The following is a 24975-nucleotide window of genomic DNA, read 5'->3' on the forward strand; positions in this document are numbered from 1 at the left end:
TGTGAAGTCTGTTCCAAAAGTCTGTTATACAAAAATGGTTGAGTAGACACCACCAGAATGAGTGCCTCATCCAATTTGAATGTTTGGTTTTGCTTTGTTTCCAAAATGAAGGTCACTGTCGAACCAAGACACTTGCTATCGGTTAGTTGCAGCAAATTTGTGCGTCAAAGCTCGCCAAACTTGAACCAAACTTGAAGTATTTTTTTCTACATCACTGGAAGTCCATCGGGCAAATGCTTTCAAAAATGACTTCACAAATTCAACTGTAACATTAACAAACTTTGGTTTTTAATAAGAGATCTAGTGTGAAAATGCCCTAACATTTTTAAATGCTTTAAAATAACCTAACCAAATAAGACAAAAACTCACAAACATGAGGCCTCATCGCAAAAGAGTGACAATTGCATTTCTAAAATCGAGCAGAAATGAATGTAATGAATACAGGAGTCTTTCTTGAACTCACATTGGTTGACATAATATAAACATTTTGGCAGCTTGTGGCTTGTAAATCAAACACATGGAGGCCAACAGTTGGATAAAGCGTTCTAAAATAACATTTCGGTTCGGATGCTGCCTTCGAAAGTAGAACAGGAAGCAGACATGAAGACAGGTCACTAGGTTTTGGAACAAAGCTGAAGAGCACGATAATATTGTGTATCGGCGATCTCAGAGGCTGGCTGTCAAGAGGATGATAATAAAATTTAACATATCGCTAATTAATAGAACATTTTTTTTTTTTTTTTGCCGAATTTCCACAAAGTTCAATTCAGATTTTAAGTAAGCATTATTACTGATGTCTCGCTGGAGCTGGACTGGAGATCATTTTATCTGCTCGTTGGTAGAGACTAAAAACAATCGTTTTGGGAACATGCAGTCCGGGTAAACATTTTTCAGAGAAATAAAAACTCATTAGAAAGCTTACAAACGTTACAAAAAGCATCTATCAATGGGGCTGTGAGCTCAAGCTCATGCTGTATGAGGACGCATCTCCAAACAGCCACGTCTGCTTTAAATCTGACCTACACAATCATGCACTTGCAGGTACGGGTTACGCATGCAGGTGAATTGTTAAAGCACGCGAGTTGCTTCTCTACTTCCTCCCCCTCTGTTAGTTTTTCCTCTGCATGCAGTGTGAGGGTGTCTTCTCCTACTCTACCTAATCTTGCCCAGCTGATTCTTGGCTCTGGACAGAGGCTGAAGTGCGATGAAGTCATCACCTATAGCCACACGGTTGGTGTACATCTACAGAACACACAGAGGGGCAGTAAAGAGGAGGAAAAGTCACATGAGCAGTAATACACACTGTCTACCACAACCCACTCACCACACACATTCAGAGACAGAGACAGGAATCAAGCAGCAGACGCAAAGAGAAAGCACTTTGAAACTATCAGGTGTCATCCGCAGGGCAGCAGGTGCTGACGCCACAGAACCGTACTGCAGCAACTTCAGTTACTGCCTCGCTTCAGCGTGTAGAAATAAATGGGTGTATAAGGATTAAAAGTGTACGAAATGAAGAAAATAAGCGTTTTAATTCCCCTGCGAAAAAAGCTGTGTTAGATGTGAGTAATCCCAGCTCATCATTCTCTCCTTCTCCCTCTTTTTTGCCACACCTTGAACTATCCTATCCAAATAAAGGCACAAACGTACAAAAATAAACCCTAAAAAAATGGATAAGATAGTAAAAATGTGATATTTGGTTTAATATATGGGCTTAATTCATATACAGTCTTGTCGTCTTAATTTAGGCTCAGTTGGCACAAAACCAGATATTGCTTACTGTATCATTTTTTATTTTTATTTTAAATCAACAAAGCTTAACATTTCTCTCTACTTCTCATTTGCGAAAAAAAATTGGTTTTGGCATACAATCTCCAGTGGTACTCAGTCCTATGCAAGACGGTAACATAACAGTAACCAGAAACTATCAACCACCCACACCCCAAATTATTAACTTCTAGCCATAGTCTCTTTACAAAAGTGAAAACTGGAAGCGTTTTTAGTTATAGTGTTTGTCATTTAATGTTTCGCGTACCAAAAGAAATGTCAGCGAATAATCAGGGAGTTTGTGGTTTTAAGTGCCTGATATACTTCAAGCGCAATCGAAGAACGAAGGGGTGTAGCATATTTTCTAACAAAGAGTACGTTTACACGACTACAGTGTACTAAAGTTTTTACTTTGAACTTTCGAAAAGTTTTGCGTACAGACGACAATGTTGTCAAAATACGTTGTTTCATACGGCTCCGCGAAAACCAGGCCATTAGATGGCGATGCCACTTTGTAAATATACCTTCACACCTGTTCAGATACCCATAGACCGAACATGTGAAATGCACCATGTCAACATTTTCACAATTGTTTTTTGTTAGTTTTTTTAAGTTTACACAGGGATGCTAACGTAATCATTTTAAAAAATGTGCACTTTCGCCATGTAGTTCTAGGAACTAGTTAGCAGGGTCGTTCCTTGAGAGCCAATTTCCCCCTTGGGTTTTCGTGGTTGCATTCTCTGATGTGTGTCATGGGTTTCGTGTTAACGGACATGGAATGTAAATGCACAATTTACGCGATTAAAAGAGCGTTAAAATCTGACTAAATCTCTTATGACAACTTGCCGTGTTGAAGCCTTTCCACACTGAGCGCGATGCGAAAACGCGAGGCGAATCACCCGCAAGTGTTTCTTTCACACCGAGCGCGAAACGAATGTTCGCCTTCTGCTAATTCACGCCTTCTCGCTAGGTGGCGCTGACCAAAAAATTTTTTTTCCTCAAATATGTATCCCTGTATATGGATTTAACATCTAAATTATGATAAAGTTTAGTTCTACACCAGAAATACAAGCTATCTATAATGCTTACAAGAATAGGCTGCAGACAACAGGTAAATGCCATTATCACCGTTTTTCATGTTCGTGAAGTAAATATGTTTACAGGGTTTTTTAAAAATGCCGGTATGCGTTTGGCCAACATCGCGTACACTAACATCACAGGTAGTTCCTATAGATCCGTTTTAGACCCTACTCTGAAGTAGGAGCTAATTTAGTTCCCCCAAACAGAGTTCCAAGCACTAAATACTAGGGCTGAACGATTAATAGCATTGGTGATAATATTGTCGGGTAAACCCCCTAAAAACCTGGCCAAAACAAAGATGTTTGACTTTGAATTGTTGGTTCGAAAAAACCTGTTTCTAGAACATTTTAGGTGCCTTTTAAACACCATGAAGCCGCTATTGGTTCATGATGATCGCATAATAGATGGGTGTGCTTTAGGGCTCCGCCCCTTTTGACATGGAAATCTTTTAAGGATAAAAGGATAATTTCTTTCAGACTGTCGAAGGTTAGACACGAGTAAAACCATGAATGTACTTGAGTGTCGAATTGTAGAGCTGGCTCAAACATATTGACGTCGATATGATCATTTGTTCACAAACCGTCGTAAAGCTATTTCAAACTTTAATTTACCCCCGAGTGAAAAACCTCACTAAAAGCATACCAGGGCCTTGATAGTGGCACCAAACTAAGTAGACTGGAACACTTAGTTTTAATTAACTATGTGAATCTTTAACTTTTTTAAATAAAAGGTGCTCTTTTGAAAATGAGAGAATCATGAAATATCAATGGAATTGGTGTAGACTACTGAAAAGTTTAGAACTGTGGCAACAGTAATCTTACTCTAATGAGAAATTATGATGTTTAACACCCTGGCAGTCAGGACTATTTTCAAAATGTCCACACAAATACCTATTAACAGGAAGCAACCACTAAGATAAGCAAGCCATCATGAAGCTACAACCTGCCATTATCTGATTTCATAATTCAACCAGGCAAGATGCACTGCATTTCCAGACATAAGTGTCCGCTGCAGTAGATTTTTAATACTGTGATGAATGCTGGTGCTGTAGTGACACGTCTGAGTGAGTTTGTGAGTGAGTTTAAGTGAAGGTGAGCTGCTGGTGAGAAGTCATGCGGTGATGTGAGTCACATGCTGTAGTACTTCAATAGTATCATCTTTGAAAGCACAAACTCTCACTCCATCTCAATCAGAGCTTGAGCGTTTGTGGGGGAAATCTGACGCTCACCTGAGATTTCTGCGTGCTGGTCGGCTGCAGGTGCCTGTAGAAGACTTTCTTGATGACATCTGGAAACAGGCAAGTGATGACGATAATGAAGATGGCAAACCAGGCCGAGCCGCTAGACAGCAGCTGAACAAAGACGAAGTACATGTCCTGCGTGTGAAGAAACGGCCTAATGGAGAGGAAAACTTCAATTAGACTGCGATTAGTTGAAATCAACTAAATCAAATATCTAACTAATGAGCAAACGGGCAACTGTTTCAGAGCCAAATATTGAGCACAGTATCTTGACTGTATTCCAGAGGACGTCCCTACTGGACATGTGAGACCGGACCAAAGTGCAAAACTGTTATGTTACCACCAAAGGAAAATAACCAATTTAGTCCTTGTTCTTGACTACCACTTTCTCTCACAGGACAGATAAAAATTTAATCACACTCATTTTAAGCAGTGACTTGTGTCATTCTTGATTACTGGACAAGGATTTGAAAAAAAAAAAAAAAACAACTCACTTCCAGCAAGAGTTTAGAGTATGACTACAAAAATACCGAAGTTACGGGTAGTTCAACCTAAAAATGTGGACCGAATCGCAGAATCCAGTTAAAAAAAAGAAGAAATTTACTGTATAATGAGGAATGTTGTGAAATTTGCCAAATTGTGGATGAATAAATCAATAGAAAGTCAACACATTTACATCAAAATGCGATAATGGACTAGTTTCTGTGAATATTAAACTGCAAAAATAGCATTTAAATATGAATTCCATGTGTCTCTGTGTAAGTGAATGGCACAGTAGCGCAGTTTTGTTTACTGAAGCACGCATGACGCTCACAGTGTTTTCAGCCTCTGCCGAAGACGCAGAGGATTAATGTTACTTTCGCTTTGAAGTGAATGCGCCAATCCCCAATCTACATAAATGCATCTATGTTCGCCCAAATCATTCATGATCCAGCTTTATCTACAGAAGAAGTGAGTATAAGGTTTTTATGAATCTTTGCAAATAGCGTTTCCTAATAATGTGCTAGTTAGCCAGTTTCACAGCTGAACTTTAGTATGCTCCATAGATATATACACCTAGATGCCTCATCATCGACTGTTTCTATGGTCCGCCATATGCAAGCCATCTGCCATTTTTGGAACGGTCACCGAATCTTTGAGCGCATTGACTGTGCGTTTACAACAGCAAGTTATACGCTTGTATATACGCTCGTCTTATTATGGTGAATGCGAGATGGCTGACACATCAACGTATCTGGAGCAGTCGAATAGGGATCTACACATATCTATGGTCTGCTCGTCACTCCACGGAAGAGAGGGGTGGAGTCAGCAAAGCTCACTAGCATTTAAAGCAACATTTAATGTGTTTTTTACTCTACCATTGAGAAATTTTAACCAAAGTATGTTATAGACTTTTCATTAAGACCCTAAAGAATCATATCAACTTGTGGAAAATGGGCATCCGATGACCCCTTTAAAGAATAATCGCACAAATATAATAATAAATTAAGCTTTTTTTAATTTTTTAAAAATTATTTAAATATGCTTTTGATTATCAAAATTTAATTAAACCATTAAAATGGAATCCAGAAAATTAAAATGGAAAACTGAATTTGAAATGCAATGCTGAATATTTAAGGGCTTTGTGTGTACACTACCACTTAACATATATTTGTAAATTAATTTGAAGGAGAGGGAAGGATTATTATATATTTTATTACAAATGATAATTTACTCATTTATTTTAGTTTATACATTCTGAAAATGTACTGAAACCTTGCAAAGCTGTAACCACATATTAGGGATCGGGTGTAATAGTTTAAGAAAGTGTCACTGAAAAACTCAAATTTGCTGACCACTAAAGACACATTCCTCTAAAACATACTCATAATGCCTATAGATAGGTGGTGGGAAAGCATGATTTCTTTGAAGTTCAAATGAAATTTTTCTGAAAGCACTATGGGAAAGCACATGCAATACAGTACCAGATGATGCCGCCATAAAACAAGGAGAAGATGAAGTAGAAGGCGATGGAGCCCCATGTGACAAAGTGATTCATCCACGTCCAGAAATGTGTCTCTACGGCCAGCTGTGGAGACAACGATGCAGATGAAGCTCACGTGTTATTTAAAGAGCACGCTTGTTGCATTGAAAAACGTACTCACCTTCAGCGTAACCGTAATAACCATCACAGTGAATACTAAAGTGCCAAACGTCCAGTTTCCAAACATCTGCAAGAAAGAAACACGACTGTATGAAAAGATGTCAAATTCGCCCATCAGGCTGATCACATGTCGTATGGGGTGAACTAAATATCTAGAGGCTTTCAATTCATCCAAAATAAACAATGCCATATATCAGAGAGCGATTCCGGCTTGTCGGAAGCCATTCGCTGTCATGCAAAGTGCGAGGGAGCGTGTCCAAATCTTGTTGTAACTCAGCCCCGTAATTGAGGATGGCAGAGTATCAAAAGAATCGAGATCAGAGCCGCTAAATCAAACCACAGAGACAGCTGCTTATTAGAAACGACATGCGTCAAATGGAATCCAGTCAACTCTTACCAGTTGCCTGTTAGCTCGCAAAATCTGAGAGCATGCACGGCAGGAAAGAGAAAGAGAGAAGCAGAAAAAGTGAGAGAATATGGATAAGTAGTAAAAGCCAACAATACGGTACAAATGTGCCAGATAACGATGTAATTAGTTGGAGGATTGATGCTTTGTGTCTGTAAGCTGGAGCTAATCAATAGTCACTAAGGCTAAGTAACAGTTATTAACGTCTAACCAAGTGCATTCATTACCTTAAGGGCTTCTAGCTAAATAATTCATATCTATACAGAACGCTTTTGGAGGATATCAAAGATGACGGTCATGCCACAGACACACATGAGCTTGAATGACGGAAGAGCGAGGTGAAGCTGAGACACTGGCGCTGACCTGTCCGTTTCCCATCAGCGTGGTGTCTTCTCCCATCAGGATGTAGGAGCCGAAGAAGAAGACGAAGGCGTGGAAGAAGCCCAGGAAGGTCCAGTACAAAAAGGTTTTGAAGGACAGCATGGAATTTTTACTGATGTCTCTGATGAAGGGAAAGAATATTACTTCATCTTGATTTGGAGGGAAACTGAAAACAACAAAACAGACTCAAATTCCCATTTCAGCCAATGTTAAATTAAAACCGACCCCATTTACTTTGCAAATAGAGAAAATGTGCAGGTATATTTCACATTTTTTGCAATACTTAAACTTGAATGTAAACAAACTATTAAAAGTAGTTTTAATAGAAATTGAAATAAAGCTTAAAAAAGAAAAATGATGAAAAAAAGAGAAAAGTATTAAACAGTGTTATTTTAGTATGATTCATATTTAGCAATACATCTTATTTTTATAGTTTGTTATTTTTTCTGTTAATATTTTCATTTTAATTTCAATCTGTTTATGTTTATTTCTTTTTAGTCTAATTTAGACAATAATAACCCGGTACTAAATTGACTAAAACTAAAATAAAAATGTAAAATAAATATAAATAGTTTTTAAAAGAACAACCAATAATAATAGTGACATGTTGAAATATTGACTTTATTTGAAATATAACTTCCTCTAAAAGACAAACACCATCACTTAACCAAAACAAAAATAAAATAAATAATTGACTTATGCACTTTATTTTATAACAATTTTTGTTCAGAGCCAGATTTGGTTTGTTTTTTTTGCAATAAACAACACAGGATGGACTTGTTTAATTGTATTCACTGTGCCGTTTCTTTTTTTTTTTTTTTGAAATCTGATGTTCACTAATCTTTTCCCTCAAATAAAAAAAAATAATAATTATTTATTTATTCAGCCCTGTTGAGGGGTCTCTAGGATCAGGGAAGCTCTGCACTTGAGTTCTTCTCCTGATGTTGTACCTGTAAAGTGCTGGCTTGCTCTGCAGAACATGTGGATGCACCAGCTGCTCAAACAGACTGTATATCAGTATCGGCAGAGAGGTGAAGCAGATATTATACAGCGTCAGATACACGCTGTCATAAAGAGTCTGCGAAGCACAAGACAGCATGTTAAACATTCACACTAAAATCAAACGGTTTTGAGAAATCACACATTGATCACACAAGCTGTCAAAGGTCAAACTGTAATCTCCAGAATTAACCAACTTCAGCTGATTTCTAAAAACACGCAACAGCAAATATCTAACAACTGCAAAATTAGACTCAAAAACCTCAGTATATAGTCTGAGCAAACAATTATGTGTATTATAATGACAATAATTCTACTGGTCAACACTTGACCAACTTGAACCTGTTCCAAAACGTTTTTTTTCACTCTCACATGAAATTCACAATACCATGGATTTCTACTGAAGTAACTGGATTTCAAAAATCTGATGAACAACAAGCCCTACGAGCCATAGGTGGTCCCTACTCTATGATATTCTGGTTTCTAGATATGAATTAGGTCCTTTCTCCAACGCCACCAACTGATCATTTTGAGTCAGACTGCTTAAACTTTTTCTGTAGATCAAACAGTACTAGCAACACCAATGTCAAGGGTTTCATTCTTAAGGAATACATACATTGATTAAAAAAAAATAAAGTAGCTTAAATGCAGTGCAAGTAGCTTTGGATAAAAGCATCTGCCAAATACATAAGTGTAAAAGTAAATGTAAAATAACTTAATACTAAAGGTCATTGCACACGGAGTCCGAAATTTTCGTACGTTAAAAAATAAAAACGTCCTCATGTTGTGTCAATAACGTTTACACACTGCCTCCGAAGGTTCAGGTTCGATTTTCTGTGCTTTCGCATCCATAGCAAGTATTTTGATACGAAAGGATGACGAATATGAATAAAAATGTCAGACTCAGTGTGCACGGATCTTTAGGCTTCTGAGTTTAAATCACTAACCCTACATATTAGCAGAACTAATAGTGACTTAGTAAAGGTGAGGTCACATTTACCATTGTTTTGCAAAATTTTCCAGGTGAAATCCAGTCATTTCAATGGGAATCCTTGAGAACTGGTATTTCAAGCAAAGGTGAAGGATTTTGTAACGGGTTTAAGTTGGTCACACAGATTCGCCGTGTTAACCAACAGAAAATGACATAAAATGATGCATGGGAGAGACACTTACTTGCTGCGAGAACAAACAGAAGAACTGGTATAAAAACTGGGGAGTGATAAAGCACACATTCTACAAGAAAACAAAACAGAGTTTTACAAAAACGCAAATCTTCAACCTGAAAGCCACACAAAAAAGCTCCCAACGTACCTTGTAGAAAAAGTATTGCACAAGGGTTGCTATTCTAATGTAGTAGAAATGGCCGTGTACAAGCAGCAATTTGGAGAGGAACTTGAACCTCGCGATTGCATAGTCGCTGTTCCTCACGGCTTGTCTTCCTTCTTTGCCCATGATTCCTGTATAGAGTTTCGTTCAGTTAGCTTGATCGCAATACATTTGAATTGCACACCACCTACTTTGAATCCACCTACCAATACCAACGTGAGCCTCCTGGATCATACTGACATCGTTGGCTCCGTCTCCGATGGCTAATGTAATTGGCTTCTCAGGAGAAGTCTTCAACAGTCTCACCACCTGCCAAACACACACCAACGCTATGAAAACAACAGGCCAGTGTGGGGCGACTGAGCAGAGGCCGGCCATATTAGTGTGTGTGACCTCTGGCCCTGTGGGGATAGAGTGAAACGTCAACACAAGAAGGGTAAGGTGACCCACCTTGGCTTTTTGGAGAGGTGCCATTCTGCAGCAGAGCACCGCCGAGCAGTTCTTACACACCTCCATGAAGAGTTTCTCATGCTCCCGCAGAGCCAGAGACAGACTGGCCCCGTCCACCACCAGCCCGTGCTGGATCACATGATCCTCCTTGATCCTGGACAAACCCATCTCAAACAATTAGTCCTACATATTTAGGGCCAGATTTACTAACAGCTTGGTGTTAAAATAGTACTGTCAGGATTTACTTAAGACGCACAGTGAAGAATTAGTGTGGAAAAGGCATGGACACAGTCATTTTTGCACAACACAAAACTTTTGCGCACAGTTATTTGTGCGGTGCGGCTGACTCAGAACAGCGCACGCAGTTTACGTACAGCTGATACTCTCCAAAATGGTGCAACGCTGAAGCAGAGACGACGAATTGTGGAATAAAGTCGTTGGTTTTGTTGTCTTTGTGCAGTGAAAGTGTTCTCATCGCTTCATTAAATTCTGATTAATCCACTGATGGCAGATGGACTATTCTGACAATGTTATTCTGGGCCTTGACGGTGGTATTTACTTGGCAGTCAATGGGGACAGTCACAAGCCTCCTGGTTTTTATCCAAAATATCTTAAATTGTGTTCCGAAGACGAACTAAGCTTTTACGGGTTTGGAACGAAATGGGCGTAAGTGATTAATGACAACATTTTCATTTTGGGGTGGAGTAACCCTTTAAGACGTCCTCCTCATTATAAACAAAGCATTTATTTAATCAAGCTCCAAAAACGACTCGTTTTGGATTCAATGGGGCAAGGTGACGTCACCTATGCACAGTCGTTTGCATAAACACCGCCTTCAGATCAATGCAAGTGTCGCGTCAAAAGCAAATAGAAATTACAATTGGTGCCGCTATATAGTATACAGGGGCCGGATTCACGAAAACTTCTTAAGAAATTTCTTCTTAACTGTTATTTTCTTCTTATATTTTAACTTAAGATAAAGTTAAGAACATTTTGTATTCCCAAAAATTCTTTAAGAATATTCTTATCTTTTTTTCTTAAGATTGTTCTTAAGACAACACTTAAGAAGAATTCAAATTCTTGAAAAGAATCTTCTTAAAAATCATCGTAAATAACGTCTTAAATTTATGACAGCCTCGGACTTGTTTTAAATCCCAAACAGTAAGAATTATTTAATTTATTGGGTTATTTCAAAAAACATTTGTTTATATTAAAGCGTTACAAAAACACTAGCTACATAAAATACATAGTAGGACTATTAATTGGGGTGTGCACGAGTTTTCAGAAGTGACAGCGATGATGACTGATCATGTCAACAATGATCGGCTATGATTAGCCTATGTGTGAAGCTACTTTTTGCTGACTTCAAAACTCAGTAGCAACTCTACAAAAATGAGTAAGATAGAGAGCTTTAATTGGACGCTTTTAATTTTAGCCTATAAATACGACAATCTTTGGCAGTATTCAGCGAATATGAATGTGCCGATGATACACAGGACGTGTTTGCTGTAGCAGCGCGGACACACATACCGGAAGCTTTCACTCAGACGAGAGCACAAAAACACAGCACAAAAATGAAAGAAACAGATCGCTGCAACTTGCAAGTTTTGATGATTAGAGCTTACAGCTTATGAAATTTAAATTATCAATTTATTTAACAATAATTTGGTTTAAACAGCTCATTCGAGTCTTTATACAGATATAAGAAGGATCCCAGTGTAAGGAACTAGGGGTCTGCAACTAACGATTATTTTGATAATCGATTAGTTGGCCGATAAATTTTTTCGATTAATCGGATAAAAAAAACCCAATTTTGTTATTTGTTTCTTGCCAAAAAAACCTTCCACATTCTGCCCAATGTCCTTCAAACAAACGTGTGCATTAGATAGTCATTAATTGAAACTCAAATGTAAATATTCTAATATTTTGAGATGCAGATATTTGACTTTCATAAGCTGTAAGCTCTAATCATCAAAATTAAAAACACTTTTGAAATGTTTTACTTTACATGTAATGAATCTAAAATATATGAAAGTTTCAGTTTTTGAAATAAGTTACAAGAAAAAATTTACTTTTTCATGATATTCTAATTTTTTGAGATGTACCTGTATATAGGCTAGTGAATATAGCCTAGTTTAGTCATCTTTACTGGAACTGTAAAGTACTTCTACTACACGTACTTCTCCCGCAGCATCTGATTCTGTTTCCTCCACTATTTTTAGATGCATTTTGTCCATAGAAATGCGTTATTCGGTGCTGTAATTTGACGTGACCGGCTGAAGTTGGACGTGCACTGTGGGCAGACCCCACTAATCGATAATGAGAATCGTTGTCTTTGATTTTCATTATCGATAATAATCGATTTTATCGATTAGTTGTCACAGCCCTATAAGGAACAAGTGGATTGTTTATTTTTAATGGCACCCCAGATCGTGTTTGAAGATTGATCGGAGCATGTTGTTTTGTAAACGAGGCAGAGTGTCATAGAGAGTTCACAAAAAACATTTGTTGAAAGACGAAGTGATACGAGATCTGACTGCAGCTACATCACAAACCGTAAGTAAACGATTTCATAGAAATTATTTTGATCATGTTGTCAAAACACTCAAAACATGCAATAGCGAAGGGGCGTTGATACTGTTTCCTATGCAATGACGTTAGCCAATCAGAGCAGTGGACGATTACTGAGAAGCCTTAAAGGACACACCCCTTAAAACAGGTCATTTTAGACAAAGGGTCAGAATGAGGGTCAACAAATTCAAATTTTTACATTTGTTTTTTTTTTTAAATTTGTTGTTGCTAGAAGGAGGCACTGCAGAGAACAGAGAGCGCTTGGTAGAAGAGAGAGTATTTTTTCCACATGCATTAATTTATTTGGAATACCAGAAGAACACATTATCCGAATCTGAACATATCCTTGCGCTAACTTGCGCTGCGCCTGATATATTGTGTTGGTCATTATGTAAATAAGATGTTGCCTCTGTGTTCTTTAATTTGTGTGTTAGTAATCACCTGAAATGTCCTCTCCCATCGGCGATGTTTTAGAATTGCACTCATGCGCTAATTTGCCCTGTTTAGTAAAACTGGCCCGTAATCCTATATTCCCATTCAACATGACACTCAGCATAAAAGAGAGGGTAAAAAGGTCTGGAAATCGCAAAGGAAGTGTGCACTGGTTTGTTGTACCTCCGGGCGAGTCTGCGAAGCTGCTCAGCGCACTCGTTGTCTGATTTCTGCTGCACAAGCTCCAGGATGTTCATGGTGCGGTGGAAGTGACCACAGGAGAGGCTTACGCTAACCGCCGTCTCGTGCTTGTCACCAGTCAACACCCACACCTTGATTCCAGCCAATCGCAGAGCTTCAATCGTCTCCTGAACCTTGTCCTGCAGCCTAGACACAAACAAACAAAGCAGGTCAGCTCATCTGGATTTCATAGGCCACAATTTATTTATTTATTATTTATTATCCGAAAACCAGTCAGTATCTGGTGTGACCACCATTTGCCTCACGCAGTGCAACAGGTTGTTGATTGTGGCCTGTGGAATGTTGGCCCACTCCTCTTCAATGGCTGTGCGAAGTTGCTGGATATTGGCAGGAACTGGAACACGCTGTCGTATACGCCGATCCAGAACATCCCAAACATGTCCGGTGAGTATGCTGGCCATGCAAGAACTGGGATGTTTTCAGCTTCCAGGAATTGTGTACAGATCCTTGCAACATGGGGCCGTGCATTATCATGCTGCAACATGAGGAAATGGTCGTGGATGAATGGCACAACAATGGGCCTCAGGATCTCGTCATGGTATCTCTATGCATTCAAAATGCCATCAATAAAATGCATCCGTGTTCGTTTTCCATAACATACGCCTGCCCATACCATAACCCCACTTGATCCACAACGTTGACATCAGCACACCGCTCACCCACACAACGCCATACACGCTGTCTGCATCTGCCATGTACAGTGAAAACCGGGATTCATCCGTGAAGAGAACACCTCTCCAAAGTGCCAGACGCCATCGAACGTGAGCATTTGCCCACTCAAGTTGGTTACGACGACGAACTGCAGTCAGGTCGAGACCCCGATGAAGACGCTTCCCGGAGACGGTTTCTGACAGTTTGTGCAGAAATTCTTTGGTTATGCAAACCGATTGTTGCAGCAGCTGTCCGGGTGGCTGGTCTCAGACGATCTTGGAGGTGAAGATGCTGGATGTGGAGGTCCTGGGCTGGTGTGGTTACACATGGTCTGCGGTTGTGAGGCCGGTTGGATGTACTGCCAAATTCTCTGAAACGTCTTTGGAGACGGCTTATGGTAGAGAAATGAACATTCAATTCACAGGCAACAGCTCTGGTGGACATTCCTGCAGTCAGCATGCCTATTGCACGCTCCCTCAAAACTTGCGACATCTGTGGCATTGTGCTGTGTGATAAAACTGTACATTTTAGAGTGGCCTTTTATTGTGGCCAGCCTAAGGCACACCTGTGCAATAATCATGCAGTCCAATCAGCATCTTGATATGCCACACCTGTGAGGTGGATGGATTATCTCGGCAAAGGAGAAGTGCTCCCTAACACAGATTTAGACAGATTTGTGAACAATATTTGAGCGAAATGGGCCTTTTGTGTACATAGAAAAAGTCTTAGATCTTTGAGTTCAGCTCATGAATAATGGGGGCAAAAACAAAAGTGTTGCGTATTTATTCAGTGTGTATGTATATATATACACATACATACACATATACGTATGTATATATGTGTGTGTATGTGTATATATATATATATATATATATATATATATATATATATATATATATATATATATATATACACATACACATGAAATAAAGGCACTTTTTATTAATGCCACTATTACGCTATTAATGACTTTTATATTATTCAAGTTTTTCAAGTTGTATAAATATATAAATGTATATATCAAATAACAGTATGTGTGTATATGCGTGTGTGTGTATGTATGTGTATAAATATATATATATATATAAATATATATATATATATATATATATATATATATATATATATATATATATATATATATATATATATATATATATATATATATAGTAGGATGATTGTAGGGATTTTTATTTATTTATTTTTTGTATACAAAATACCAAATGTAGGATTAATTTGCTCCTCAGTGCATTTCCAAGTCATGTTAAGTAGCATGTTCTTTAGAACTCATTTAGAAAATAATTAAACGTATCTCTTAGCCTTGACTTTACACAGTAATAAATTAAGCACACTGTTGGCATTTACTCCAGAGACAGCAGCATTATGCTGCAGAGAATGCCAACCACATAATTGCATATGCAGTCATGGCTTGTTGTTTTCCCTGAGGCTCGATTAAACGTTCAGCCTAACAAGCAGCTATTCACACTTGACACATGGAAACAACTCACCAGTCATTAAAACAAAATCATCCTGATCTCTACAGTCATCATGTGTGAAAGTACCACGCTGATGACAGATTCATCATGTTTTCTTGTAGTCATAAATGTTTTTTTCATCATTATTTTTACTCTCTCTTACCCTTAAGGCACATTCAGTTGTGTCATTCAGTGAATTATCGCAGACAAAATTTAGTCATTTCAACTGCAAATGGGATTTATGTTGAGGATGAAAGATTTCCATATGCAGATTTTGGTTGCACAATTGTATTATTGTTCTATTTGTTTTCCTCATGCTTTTATATATAGCTCTATATGAATACAGTGTGCTCACATGACCTGTCAGATATATCTGAGGACTTCTCTGAAGATGCCCATTGGAAGGACGTGTATGTGCCTCGGTTGTAAAGTTTTAATGGTTTGTCAAAAGGCTCATGGAAATCACAGCGGCAGTCATTGGAGCACGATTCCAGATACGCTCCACGCTGCATGCCTTTAACACTTGAATTGCACATGTGGACAGAGATTGATGGCTGGCCTTGAGAGCACAGAGAGCTGCGTGAGTCACGGCGACATGTTAAACTGCATTAGCAGCGGCCGCACACTGACTCACCGCTGACTTCCTGCTCTCCTGCCAGGAGGCAGTCCAATAATCACGAGCGAGCACCACACGAGTGTGAAGCTATCACACCACTGCCACTATCAGCCCTGCCTATTGACGTGCATTTAACAGATCCAACAGACTTTTTTTAGCCAAAGATTTTAAGTGCTGTCAAAATTAAAGTTTTAACTTTTTGAGTTCAACTTTTATTTTTAATTCAGGGAAGAAAAAAAAAAGTGTTCTAGCATCCATTCTCCGTCTCCATTAGTTTAAAATCCGTGTTTAACATTTCTAATGGTGTGCACACACCAAAAGAGAGATTCATTATTTGAGTGAGTAGATTACAATGCAAAGACGAGAATAGATATGATTGCAGCTTGTTTCCGTTGTGTTGCGGCTTGTTTCCGTTGTGTTGCGGCTTGTTTCCGTTGTGTTGCGGCTTGTTTCCATTGTGTTGCGGCTTGTTTCCGTTGTGTTGCGGCTTGTTTCCGTTGTGTTGCGGCTTGTTTCCATTGTGTTGCGTTTTTCTGCCACAGCACAGTTTTGCTACCCATTATTGCATCCCCCCTAATAGTTGACTAACCCAGTGGTTCTCAAGCGTTTTACACCAAGTACCACCTCAGAAATTATTTGGCTTTCCAAGTACCACCATAATCACCAACATTAAAATGCAGTATAACCCCACTTTATTACTCGTGTGAATTCAAAGTTACTATGTTCTCTTATAATAGGGCTAATGGCGGTGTTCTAAAGAATGGTACTGACTGTCATGTTACTGTCGCTGATTAAGACAGGGGAGGGCGGCAGGCTGGCTTTTTTACCCCAATCTGTAAAAGTTTTATGGGGTGGGTTTCCTTTGTTAATGGGTTTTTAAAGGCAGACTTGAGTTAATTCATTAGCAGTGGTACATCTCTCTAATTTGTTCAGTTCACTTATTTGTTTGATAGTAATGACTGAAATTAATATAATAAGTTGTATTGTCAATGGTTTAAACGGCCCCCATAAACGTACAAGTTTTTTTTTTACAACTACTGCAACAAAAAAAGAGACTCACTTGTCCTCCACCCCAGTCGCTCCCAGCAGCTCCAGGTCTTTCTCGATGAAGTTGAAGACCTCAACCAGCCGTTCCTCTCTCTGCTGCAGAGCCGTTCTGGCTTCATGGAGCCGCCGGTCCACTTCCTGATACTCATCTGCACTGAAGTGTCTGCAGGCCACCACTAACGTCCGCAAACCCTTCTACAAAACCAATGAGAAAAAGTTCAACTAGTCCATTTTACTGATTCGTGCACAAATGAAGAATCAATTATACACAAAATAATGTAATACAAAAGTTGATATAAAGTAGAACTGACGGTGAACTTTTGGCCATGAAGCTGCTTGAAAGCCACAGTCTTGAGCTCCACATCCATAATTGAGTTAATGCTCTTAAGCGCAGACATAGAGAGCATTTAGCGTATGGAGGAGCATTTCAATGTGGCTGTTGTGTCTGAAACATCCCATGAGTCTCAATACGATCCTCTGAGAGCTGCCGGGAGCATGTGTGTGTGTGATGTGTGTCTGAAGACAGTCTCATGGGTTTCAGCACAGCTGATAATGAGGACAGCAAACGGAGCTAATTAACTGCAGTGCTCTCATCAACATCATTTAAATTAGAAAAGCTGAACTCAGACCAGACCTCGACATTTCAACTAGACATTTAGATGTCTGAATAAAAAGTTTAGTGGCTACTTGCTCATCCAGTCGTTAAATCAGTCTCTACGATATTCTGGGGCTGAATTCATTAAATGTTCTGCGTAAAATTCTCAGTAACCCTTATTTTTCTTATTTTCTAACTTAATAAAGTTAAGAATATTTTGTTTTATCTAAAACAGTTAGGAATGCTATTTTTGTTTTCTTAAGATTGTGCTAAAGAATTTAAATTTCCAAAAAGAAACTTATTGAAAATTACATTAGCAAAATTTAAGTGAAATTTTGCAGACAAAAAAAATTGCCCATTTCCCGTTGTCAATGTAGTTATGTATGAATCACAGCTCACACTCAAGTCATTTTCACAACCAAACAGCTTTCTGTTGGTCAATGTGAATTCAAATTCTTAAAATCACATGAATTCCTATTGAAATGAATGGAGTTTGCCTACGACATTTTGCAGAATAACAGTAAATTTGACCGAACCACAATGGGATAACTACTAACTTTTCCCAAATCTCCAGATGTAAAAAGTTGACAGAATTTATGGGTTCAAATTAAGACATTACAACATAAGAATAGCTCCACATTAATTCAACACATATTACTGCCAGTAACTGATCATTTAAACAATGATCAGTCGTGATTATGCATGATGTGACTTTTGCAGAATTTAGTCTTGTCAAAATTAGTGCGTTAACGCAGGCGATTCATTTTTCCAGTTTAACAGTATAAAAAATACTTAACGCAGTTAATGCAAGGGGCGGGGCTAAGGTTGGCCACCCCACTCACAACTGCTGCTTCGGTCTCGTTTGTCTTGACAAGAAGTGTGTTTATTTAGACGCAGAAAGTCTTTACGACCACATCAGAGAGACTTTTCAGACGCGCACTCCACGTCACCTCAGCGACGAAATCGTCAAACAACAGAAATCGTTTAGGTGATGAGGAGCTTTAGCAGAACAACAGTGATGAGATGTTGTCAGGCCATACGTCAGCAAAAACTAATTTTCCTGTCCTGTCAGCCATTATACTTTGCTCGTAACACGTGCTCTTCAATTGCACGCACAAATATGGCAGCGCGCTGTATCATTTCATATTAAAGCGTGAATGAAACTACGAGCGTGGGTGACCGTGGAACGTGATACTTATCCGCATCACGTTCAGCAGCAGCAGCTCTTAAAGTAATAGCAGCCAAATAACCTAATAACCCAGCGGCTGTGATGTCTGTTAATCAAAGAACAAAAGAAAAAAAGAGGAAATCAATAACTTTTGTAGCTTTAAGGATTCATCTATATTTAATTAAAGTTTGAAAACTTTATTCAATTTATGTATATTTTCTACTTGCGGAAGGACACGGGTAACTAAATATGACATTATAATGGATAACTAAAACTCATGTTCTTAAGAATGAATTTGAATTTTTTCAAGAATTTCACATTTTTACAGACCTCCAAGAACTTAAAGAAAATTGTCATATGATGCGATTTCTACTTTTCCCTTCTCTTTGGAGTGTTACAAGCTGTTTGTGCATAGATAAGATCCCTGAAGTTGCAAAGACTAAAGTCTCAAAACCAAAGAGATATTCTTCATAGACTTTATAGACTGGGACACGGCGTCACAATATGAGGTATTGCTTGAGGTATTTGGCCAATCACAACGCACTGGATAGCTGGCCAATCAGAGCACACCTCACTTCTCAGAACGATGAGCTTTGTAAAAATCAGCGTGTTTCAGAAAGGCGGAGCATAGAGGAGCAACAATAATGTATAGTATGTGGAAAATAATGTGTTTTTTAAACCTTAAACCACAAACACATTGCATTACACCAAATACACAAATTAATGTTCTTTTTAGCAACGTCATATGACCCCTTTAACAAGATTTTCATAAATCTGGCCCCTGGTTTTTAGATACAGTATTCCGCCTTCAAATGGGATTTTTTTTAAAACCACTTTATTGTCCGGTGAAAAAGGCCAAAATGTAGCTTTGAGAAAAACACCGTACTTCTCCACACGCTGCAAAATCCGGTGTGGACGAGTTGTACACTGAATACTTTGGGATCTGAAGATGGTCCATTTTACTACTTGTGAACAACAGTGAAACTGCAAGCACCACTAACTAGAGTGAAGCATGACAGCATATGTAGAGAGCTCACCAGAGCAAACTCATCCACGTGGACTCTAGTTTTATCGATCTCGCCGCTCGTGGTGTAGGGCAGAATGGCTGATTCGGCTCCTTTCGTGAATAGCACCTTTTCACCTAATGAGAGACAGAATGTCATTAGATAACTCCTCACGGTTCAGTCATAACCAGCACATAAGTGATCAGAGGCACATGCCTGAAGGCTTCTGCAGAATCACACTCATTCTTCTGCGGTTTGAGTCAAACTCCAGAACATGGAGGAGTTTGTATCTGCGGGCGGAGAGATGGCTGTTAAACAGACAACTCTAAAAGCTAAACAACTTTATGAATATGGGTCACATTTAGAAGTTATTAAAATAAACCGAAAAGTGTGATGTACTTCTCTGCTTTTCCAAATGTTTTAATCTCCATGTTTTCTCCTTGGCTTCCCATAAATGTGACACCGATCCTGTAGTCAAAAAAATAATTTAAAGATATGGCTCACCAAAAAAAAAAGTGTTTCTCACAAATGTAGTCAAATGTTTCAACATTATATTTAGCACAACTGACTACAGAAAGCAGTAAACCACAGTAGCAGGAAACAGAGTGGTGCTCTCACCTCTTGGTGGCTTCCACTAGTGCTTTCTCGTCAGGAGAAGAGGCGTAATACTCCATCTGAGGAGAGAAGCCGTTGGCATGTGAGAACGGGTCTCCTGGCCCATCCGTTTGATCATAACTGATCTGCACCGTGTGACACAGTGAGACGGCTTTCAGGAACAACTCCTCCTCCCTGTTCTGAAAGGTGCACACACACAATAATACGGTCACACTTTGATTGAAAATATCACCACTGTAATGTTTATCATGTATCACAAAAACGGGTCCATCTTATTTAAAGCTTAAAATATCAAGTAAAAATATTACAATGTAATAATTAATATCATAATTTAGCACAAACTAGTGTTATTTTAATATCATAGAGATAAAATAAATTAATAAAATAAAAAAATGAATTATTTGTATTCATTTTATTGTGTTTTTGTAATTTTTAGTACTTATATGTTTTAGTTATTTTAGTAAAATTCAATTAAAATGAAAAATGAGAAATGCCTTGGCAACTGGCTTAAGTAGTTATTTTTATATATTTTTATTTTATTTCATGATTTTGAAGATCCTCATTTAATATTCATTGGAAGTCCAAGCACAGAGTGTCAAAATTGCACCTACATTTTTAAAAATAGTTTTAATTATGGCATAACCATATGATCAATAAAGTTGAACACTGGTATGCATCCTCTTTGGTGAATGTCCTAATCAACTTTCTGTGGCTAATAACACCAAATCTGAATGGCCTAATGTTACAAAGATTTATATATTCGTACATTGTGAGAAAACAAGTGTTCCAAATTTTGTGAAAATCGATGGTCCTATAACAAGTTTTTGCCAAAAACATCAGTCTCTCCAAATAAGATAATCATACCTGTATCAATTCCCACAAATAATAATAAAAACACATTTCTGTCATTGAGTTTTTTTCTTTTGTCAAACATTTTCGTCCTAGGCCACATGTCTGATTTGCATGACATTTGGTGGATAGCAACTAGAAATGCTTCGGACAAAAACTATTAAAAGAATTTGAATTAATTTCATCGTTTAGCAGATGTAGGCAAATGTGTTTATGGGTGCGCCTATATCTTGTGACCATTTGATCCAAACTTAAAAAATTAAAACATCTGGACAAAAGAACATTCTGAGGAAACTTGCCAAATTTCATGAATTTTCAGTGCAAGAGGGCACTATAAATGAACACTAACCTAATAGTGCAGGTGTGATCAAACAAGCTGAGATCTGACCCAAAGAAAGTTGCACCCACAGCATCCACAGGACAGACTCTTTTGAAATGTACTATTTTGCTTAGGGGTTTCCAAGCGGCAACCTTCTGGTCTCTCTCGAAACCAACACGGAAGTGACTTAAACTGCAACTCATCGACTGGGTTTGTGGTTTTGGAAGTGGTTTTGGTCTATATAGTTAATTTTGCCCTTCTTGACAACTATGACGGGGTGTTGTTTTTATAACTCATCCGTTTAAATTATATTAAGCCTTAAAGCATTGGTCTCAAACTCAATTCCTGGAGGGCCACAGCTCTGCACAGTTTAGCTCCAACCCTAATCAAATACACATGATCCAGCTAATCAAGGTCTTCAGGATTACTAGAAACTTCCAAGCAGGTGTGATCTGGAGTTGGTTGGAGCTAAACTCTGCAGAGCTGTGGCCCTTAGGAATTGAGTTTGCTCTAAACTGCTTCAAAGTTCTGGATAATTAAGGACACGGCCACTTGAGTGACAGGTGAATTGCCGTTGCTGTCAACACCATCGAGCTAGGTGGGAGTGGTTTCAGCAACCAGCTCCCGCCCACTTTGGGCTTCAAAAATGCTCTTCAGAATCTTAAGGGTGACGTCACAGACACTACATCCATGTTTTTATACAGCCTCAGGCATGGACTAAGACAAAATCCTCTATCTTCACAAATGGTAAAAATTAACCTTACCAAACAAGGCACCGATCTATCCTGAGAGTCTTCTGTCATTCCTTCAGGGACAAGCTTCCCGTTGATCTCCTGGTATTTGATACCGTTGATAGAACACTCCCTAAACTGCATCACGTTCTCAGTGAGAGTTCCCGTTTTGTCTGTGAAAACGTACTCCACCTGCGGCCACACAATTAGCATAGATTTACTCATCTCAGACAGTATTATAACTGGGGAAATAACTGGGTTCTAATCACACACACACACACACCTGTCCCAACTCCTCATTGAGGTCTGATGTGTTGACTTGAGCCTTCTGGTCACTCTCTTCATGGTAAAGGTCCAAGTCCCAGCCAATGAAAAAAGAGCCCAGAAACTTCTGCATCTCAACAGTCACGTACAGCGAGATGGGGATTATGAAGTTGTACAACACCAGGAAAGCCAGGAAGTCAGAAATAAACTTCAAAATCTGCAAGGAGAAAATCATCAGCGGTCTTAACTGATCCTACTAGTTTTGGGGCCATCAAAGAGCCGCCAGGTGTCACACAGTATGACTTTTAAATGTAAAATAACTGAGTGTAGAGCCTTATAGTAACCTGACTGCTGTTTCTCTCCTGATCTGTCTTCTGATTGTAAAACGGCTCGTTCCACTTGTTCTCTGCCTGCCAGGCGTACTTCAAAATGGTGCTGAGGATGGCTTCAAACAGCAGAATGCCCAAGTAGATGATGAGAAACGTATTCATGGATCTGCACGAGAGACGAGAGACATGATGTGGTAGAATGAGAAGGAAACAGTGGAAATGGAAATGGCGAAACACATACTTCTCTACTGCGGAGCGTTTCTGTGATTTGCACTTGTAGTTCAGAGCCATCTTGGACTCCATGCCCGTATACACCGCTACACCTGCATGACACAACACCAGATAAACTCAGACAGTCACAACATTTTGATAAACCATTAAAAACACAAACTTTTTGGGGGAGTAAAGTGCAGTCATAAGTTGCGAAACAAGTTAATAAGTAAATAAGGTCCATTTTGAACTCATATTGATTTCAAAAGTTCTAAGTTGGACTTTAAAAATGGTGTGAATGCCGTACCAAAGATTTCTTTGGTGTTTTTTAATCTTGCTCCTCGAAGCAGGAGGTTCTCTGGTCCTAAGGGTCTAAATAGAATAACCAAAAAATAAATAAATAAAAAATACACAACATAAATACTGGTAGGGGAATATTCTGCGAATGATTTACTAGCAATGCACACATTAAAGAACATAGAAGAATAGAACATGGGAGAATTTTTACAACTTTTGCTTTAGACCATCTACAAATGTTAAATCTTAATATAAAATGTTAGGGTTAACACTGCATCTTTCTGGGGGGGAAAAAATGCAGCGATTGATATATAGTTTATTTATAGTTATTTTCAAAGCTTCAATGTACTGTCAAAAAACCTTCATTATTGTTTATTTAATTCTAACAAATAAGTTCTTGTTAAAAACTAACCAAAATTAAAAATATTTTGCTTATAATTTCTGCACAGGAGAGACTTGGTGTTGTTTCCAAACAAAAGGAAATATATCGGTATCGGTCAAAATGAGCTGAAAAATATCGGTATAACGGCAAAATCCAATATCGTGCATCCCAACATTAATGTTGCAAATACCAGTAATTTGACGAGCACGAATGTTAGTAAATCACGTTGTGTGATTGATTTTAATAATCTCCTCCCATAAATTTTGCATCTGAAAGGGAAACTTCTACAAATGCATATTCAATAAGGTCAAGTGCAAAAGTAACTGTCCATGCCTTTCCCACGCTAATTCTATACTGCGCATCTTTAGTAAATCCTAACAGTACTATTTTAACGCCAAAAGACGGTTTGCGCTGACGCAAGTAAATCTGGTAGTCAAAACCATAATAATCTCAGATCTGAAGCTGGTCTTACCTGACTATCTCCTCTCCTTGTTGGGTTACTGTTATTCTTCCGACAAACCTGAGAAGAAAGAACGTGCTGCGTCAGGACTTACAGAACTGATAATAGCATCAGATCGACTGTGGTTGAGCTGCATTGTAAAGCAGTGTGTGAGGAGGATCTGATTCTGTAAGATACCTGTATAAGTCTGCCTCGGGCTGCTGGCACTCCACCACCGCCTGCAGAGACTCCAGCCGCGACACCGACTGCGACACCGCCGTTTCTGGCACCGCATAATGCGTCTGCACATCAGCAGAGAGAATACATTCAGTGTTACAGTCTGATACATCTCACTTCTTACTTAATAGCACATTATCCATTGCTTATTTACTACAACACTGTATAGACAGCAAACATGTATCTGCTTGTCAAACAAAATAAGATATCTGGATATTAAAACATTTTTATTAAGATATCTTATATTAGCCAGACACGAACAGAGAATTTGTGTTTGTTTTTTCATCGAGCAGTATTTGTGAAGTGGTAAAACATTGGGGGTGGGCGATAAGCAAATATCTATGACAAAATGGAAACCTGAAACAAAAAAACGTTGCTGTGCAAAATGGTGACCAAGGGATTTTAAGCCGCTAAAATGCAATCAGTGGCGAAAGAGAACTCATTTCACTAGAGACTGTTTCTCAGTGCTGTCAGAGAGGAATGTGTAAGACGGAGATCATAGAGTGCGGGAGTATTGAAAGGAGTTATTTTTGCTTCTTTACAGGCCTTGAAAGTTAAAATCAACCCTTGTAAGGGTCAAAATGCCTTTGCAATTATCCTCGTAAACACTCATTTAAATCTTAAGTGGAGGCAAACGGCTGAGAAAGAAAACACATGTAACAGTATATTGGATCCGGGCAGCTCTTAAAGT

General features: G+C 38.6%; 1 protein-coding gene across 5 annotated transcripts in view; it reads right to left on the reverse strand.

The window, feature by feature from the left end:
- LOC306867395 (phospholipid-transporting ATPase IF-like) overlaps positions 1-24975 on the reverse strand; it is a 53099-nt gene that overhangs the window by 9238 nt on the left and 18886 nt on the right. For 3 of the 5 annotated variants that reach the window (XR_013784015.1, XR_013784016.1, XM_079413017.1), the window contains exons 7-29: positions 24246-24349; positions 24081-24128; positions 23237-23301; positions 22961-23042; positions 22735-22885; positions 22410-22607; positions 22160-22318; positions 20231-20406; positions 20012-20080; positions 19829-19902; positions 19646-19749; positions 16859-17040; positions 12979-13182; positions 9793-9946; positions 9549-9651; positions 9328-9473; positions 9190-9249; positions 7968-8095; positions 7000-7138; positions 6232-6297; positions 6052-6155; positions 4076-4241; positions 1157-1242 (exon numbers count right to left, since the gene is read on the reverse strand). Coding sequence is in view for 2 of the 5 variants with exons in the window: in XM_079413017.1 (XP_079269143.1) it covers positions 1157-1242; positions 4076-4241; positions 6052-6155; positions 6232-6297; positions 7000-7138; positions 7968-8095; positions 9190-9249; positions 9328-9473; positions 9549-9651; positions 9793-9946; positions 12979-13182; positions 16859-17040; positions 19646-19749; positions 19829-19902; positions 20012-20080; positions 20231-20406; positions 22160-22318; positions 22410-22607; positions 22735-22885; positions 22961-23042; positions 23237-23301; positions 24081-24128; positions 24246-24349 (2768 nt within the window). In the remaining 3 variants the exon portion in view is untranslated. The remainder of the gene's footprint in view (positions 1-1156; positions 1243-4075; positions 4242-6051; positions 6156-6231; positions 6298-6999; positions 7139-7967; positions 8096-9189; positions 9250-9327; positions 9474-9548; positions 9652-9792; positions 9947-12978; positions 13183-16858; positions 17041-19645; positions 19750-19828; positions 19903-20011; positions 20081-20230; positions 20407-22159; positions 22319-22409; positions 22608-22734; positions 22886-22960; positions 23043-23236; positions 23302-24080; positions 24129-24245; positions 24350-24975) is intronic. The other 2 variants (XR_013784014.1, XM_079413016.1) reach the window with 1 other exon arrangement.

Source organism: Barbus barbus (assembly GCF_936440315.1).
Source record: "Barbus barbus genome assembly, chromosome: 49".
NCBI classification, from domain to species: Eukaryota; Metazoa; Chordata; class Actinopteri; order Cypriniformes; family Cyprinidae; genus Barbus; species Barbus barbus.